This window comes from Myotis davidii, unplaced genomic scaffold (genome assembly GCF_000327345.1).
Source record: "Myotis davidii unplaced genomic scaffold, ASM32734v1 scaffold289, whole genome shotgun sequence".
Lineage (NCBI taxonomy): Eukaryota > Metazoa > Chordata > Mammalia > Chiroptera > Vespertilionidae > Myotis > Myotis davidii.
In genome coordinates, this window is record NW_006299717.1 from 2,894,735 (window position 1) to 2,899,530 (window position 4,796).

Here is a 4,796-nt window from a genome sequence, read left to right on the forward strand (position 1 = left end):
ACAACCAATCGATATGTCTCTCATATTGATTTTTTTCTCTTTCTCCCTCCCTTCCACTCTCTCTGGAAAACAATGGAAAAAATATCCTCAGATGAGGGTTAAAAAATAACAATAATAAAATAGCCATTACAAATATGTTTAAAGAACTAAAGGAGCTCAACCATTGGTTGAGTGTCAACCTATGAAACCAGGATATTACGGTTCAATTCCTGGTCAGGGCACATGCCCAGGTTGTGGGGTTGGTCCCCAGTGGGGGGCATACAGAAGGCAGCCAATTAATGATCCTCTCTCATCATTGATGTTTCTGTCTGTCTCTCTCTCTTTCTCTCCGAAATCAATAAAACATTTTTTTAAATACATAAAAGTAAGGAATTAAAGGAAACCATGAATTTAAAAAGTAAAGAAAAATATAATGACAATGCCACATCAAGTAGAGAATATCAATTAAGGGGTACAAATTATATAAAAAGAACCAAGTGGAAATTCTTTAGTTGAAAAGACACAGGGGCTGGAGAATGCACTAGAGAGGCTCAACAGTAGATTTAAACTGGCAGAAGAAAGCATTAGTCAACTTGAAGGTAGATGACAGAGATAATGCATCTAAAGAACAGAGAATGAAGATGAAGCAAAATAAGTAGAGCTCAGAGAAATGTGGGACATTATTAAGTACCAACCAAAATATGTAGTATTGGAAGGAGAAGAAAGAAAGGAACAGAAAAAAATATTTGAAGAAATAATGGCTTAAAACTTTCCAAATTTATTGAAAAACTCTAACCTACATCCAGTAAGCTTAACAAACTCCAACTAGGATAAATGCAAAGGCTCCACAAACAAGCCTACACAGTAAAGGTGCTCAAGTCAAAGAGGAAGAAAAATGAATGTTGAAAGCAGCAAGAGAAAAATGACTAGTCACTTACAAGGGAATCCCAGTAAGATTAACAACTGATTTCTCAGCAAAAAACAATGCAAGCCAGATGGCGGGATAACCTATATTAGGTGTTTCAATTCTGGCCGGTGGCTCATTTGGCTAGAATGCTGAATGCCATTCTGATATCCAAGGTTGTAGGTTTGATACCCAGTCAGAGCACATACAAGAATCAACCAATGAATGCATAAATAAGTGGAACAACAAATTGATCTCTCTCTCTCTCTCTCTCTCTCTCTCTCTCAAATCAGTAAATAAAATTCAAAATATATATTTAAAAAAAAGAAAGTTCTTTCAAAAACCCATTATTGTCCTGGCTGGTGTTGCTCAATAGTTAGAGTATCAGCCCATGCACCAAAGGGTCACCAGTATGATTCCCTGTCAAGGGCATGTATCTGGGTTGCAGGTTTGATCCCCAGCCCTGGTCAGGGCACCTGTGGGAAGCAATCAATCTCTCTATCTCCATCTCTATCTCTCTATCTCTATCTCTATCTCTATCTCTATCTCTATATCATCTCTCTCTTCCTTCCTAAAAATCAATGGAAAAAATATCCTCCAGTGAGGATTAACAAACTAAAACACCCACGTTGTTAACCAAGAATCCTACATCCAGCCAATGCTCAGATTCTGTCTGAGTTGGCGGAGGTGACTCCACAGTAGACGTGCCTATGTAGATGTCCCTGAGGAACCCAGACCCAGCATTTCCAAGCTGTCCTCCTCCTCCTCTTCCCCACCTGCATCCTAAGTATGCTCCTGCCACCAGGCTCCCCACCTCAGGGAAGGGGCCACCCTCCACCCAGGTGTTCATTCCAGACTCCCTTTCCCACGGCTCCAGCTCCAAATGCAAAGTCACTCCCCCAACATCCCTCTGTTAACTGCTTCTCACCTGTTCTGCCTGCCTCCACTCTTGCTCCTCTTCTGACCCATGGTCCCAGCAAGAAATGCTTTTCTAAAATGCAAATCAGATCCTGTCTCTCATACACACACCCCCTCAAGACCCTTCAGGCCTCCCCAGTGCCTTCCAGAGAAACCTCCACAGGGCAGGTGGCAGGTAAGGCCCCTTTCTCTGTCCTCTGCCCACGCAAGCGGCCTACCCCCTCTGCTCAAGCCACACCAAACTTGCTGTTTCCACAATGGCTTTTTTCTGTGTCTGGGCCCACCTGGGTGTAGTCCACGTTGCTGGGGGTGCAGTTCCTGCCTTTCTGCCCAGTTCTACCCACATCCTTTAAGCTCACTGACTGCCTCCTCCAGAAAAGCCCTCCTGGTTCTCACTCCGGGTTAGATCTTGGTACATCTCAGGCATGGACCGCCTCCTCCACAGCACTTCCCACACTGCATTGTAAGTTTGCTTTTTAACATTTTATTTCTCTGTCTCGCTTCCTCACTGGAACGTTTGCCTGTGTATCTCCAGTACCAAGCTCAGTGCCCGGCACAGAGCAGATGCTCGGAGCTGCTTGATGAGTGGATGTTGAGTGGATGTAGAGGAGCCCAACAGGACAGAAAAGAAGTGAGGTGGTTATTAGCGTGGTGACTCAGGAGGGAGGTGACAGGGTCAAAACCAAGGCTAGAGCAGCAGCGATGAGAAAACAATGGGATTGATAGAGACGTTGCCTTGAAATCTGCAACCCAGGCTGAAACCACAGTAATGCGCCCGTGTGGTTTGGGGCCCTGTCTGGGTTGGTGCAGGAGAACACCCCGCGGGTAGTGGCTGCCCTGGAAGCTGCTCTGTGGGCAGGGATGGGGTGCGGTTTAACTGTTGGGGATGGAAGAATCAGTGCAGCTATGGGCTGGGGGTGGGGCGGGGCATGGTCTCTCCCACCCCACGGGGACCCCTCAGGGCCTGCGGTGCAGCAAGCGGTTCGTGCATCCTGGACTACACTCTGGAGTCACACAGAGCGGAAGGATAATGGGGACACAGTGTGAGCATATTTGGGATGAACCTTGAAAACATTATGTGAAGTGAAATAAGCCAAACACAAAAGGACAAAGACTGTGTGAGTCCACTGTGAGGTACTTGGCATAGTACATTCATGGAGACAGGGAAAAGGGGGTTAACAGGCAGTGGGGGGGGGAGAGGGAAGGGGGGCAGTGGGAGTCTGTGTTTGATGAGGACAAAGTTTTTCTCGGGAAACATGAAAGGGTCTGGACATGGTGGTGGCAATGGTTGCACAACAGTGTGAATGTACTGAATGCCATCGAATTGCACACACAGAAAGGGTGAGATGGAAAAATCTGTTATATATATTTTAGCAGATCAAAAAAATTGCTACTGACCGAAAAAAGAAAATTTGAAATTGATAGAGTGAGTGAGAGGGCTGGAGGGAGGTTTACGGTGGCCTGTCTTTGCTCGACAGGACTGAGCAGGCGACCTGTCCCGGTCACCTCAGAAAGAGGCCAAGCCATTGGACACGCTCAGCCCAGGGACTGCACGCGGCCCCCTCACGTGTGACCGGTCCCCTTCCCTCCCCCGCACAGTGGCGGCTCACCAGTGGGGAGTGAAGAGGAGGGAGCTGTGGTCGGGATTCTCTGAAGGTGATCTGGGCTCGGGGGGAGTGGCACTGGCTGGCCTGCCCAGTGGGGTCCTCCCTAATCTGGGGCTCTGGGCCTCCCCCAAAGGCTGGAGCGGCCTCTAGAGTCCAGGTCCAGCCTAGGTTGCAGCTGGGGGTCTGCCTGCTGGCCTTCGCCTCTGTGATGAGACCCCTTCACCCTGGGCAGAGAAGATAGTAAGTCAGACCCATAAGCCTTCCCCCCTTCCACTCACTGCTGGCTCCACCCTGCCTTGGGACAAATCTGGGTCAGACACAGACAGCAAAGCAGGGGCATTCCATTCCGAGGGCTGGGAGGAGAGACAGGCGTCTGGGGAGGGTCAGGGATGACCGCGGGCCCTCGAGGAGCCATGCGTCTCTGACCTCAGAGAAGCAAACGTCCCAGAGAGGAGGCCGAAGGGACCTGGTCATTATTGCAGACACAGGGGCTGGGAGCAGGGCTGGGAGGGCCCTGGGGAGTACCCCAGGCCAGCGATGCCCCCTTGCCCGGTGATGTGGTCACCTACAGCCGTAGGTCAGAGCAAGGACCACACCCCTGTGCCCCTCCAGCCCACGGCCTGTCCACATACCATCCCTACGCTGAGCACCCGCATTTACCCCTAGTGGTTTGGGGAATTGGTTTAGGGCTGGGTCTGCCATATTGTTGTGTAGCTCCATGAGTTTACTTTTTTCCCTGCAGGAGAGGCTCTGGCAAAACAAGTATAAAATGAATGACAAGACGTTCTCCGTTCTGGTGGGCATCTTCTCTATCCTCAGCACCATTCAGTTCCTCATCTTTGACTTGAACGAGCGTACGTTCTTCGGCTTCGAGGACCAGTTTAACGTCTACACGAACGGGTCTGTGGTAGCCACCTGGGTCTTGACCAACAAAAAGAGCATCTGCATCAGCCTATCCACCATCACCATCCTCGTCAGCGCCTTCCTCATCTACTGCATCCACCTGAACTTCTACCAGGGGCTGCTGTGCTATGCCCTCTGGATCATCACCTACGAGATCATCAACTTCTCCATGGTCCTTCTCCTCAACGGAATCATCAGAGAGCAGTTCAAGGAGGCGGGCTACGTGCACTTGGTCTTCCAGATCTCCCGCATGCTCCTGCACTTCTTCGGCCTGCCCTTTATTCTCAAGCACACCTACATCCTTTATAGGGACCCCAAGAGTTTCAGCAAGATCAGCCGCCGCAGGCTTTCCTCCATCACTACCCTCGACTCGTGGTCCCCCATGGGGCCGGGGATGATGTACCGCAAGTTAAACTGAACGGTGCCAGGGAGAGAGGGCCAGTGCTCCCCACCAACGGAGTCCCCATCCCTGCCTGCTTCCTGCT

General features: G+C 49.8%; 1 protein-coding gene across 1 annotated transcript; it reads left to right on the forward strand.

The window, feature by feature from the left end:
• Positions 1-4,177: 4,177 nt before the first annotated feature.
• On the forward strand, positions 4,178-4,729 carry LOC107184996 (transmembrane protein 217-like). The gene has a single exon (XM_015571874.1). It carries the CDS (start codon positions 4,178-4,180, stop codon positions 4,727-4,729), a length of 552 nt encoding a protein of 183 aa, XP_015427360.1.
• Positions 4,730-4,796: the final 67 nt, after the last annotated feature.

Coding starts and splice junctions, on each gene's coding strand:
- LOC107184996 (XM_015571874.1), top strand. CDS start 4,178: ATGAATGACAAGACGTTCTCCGTTCTGGTGGGCATCTTCTCTATCCTC.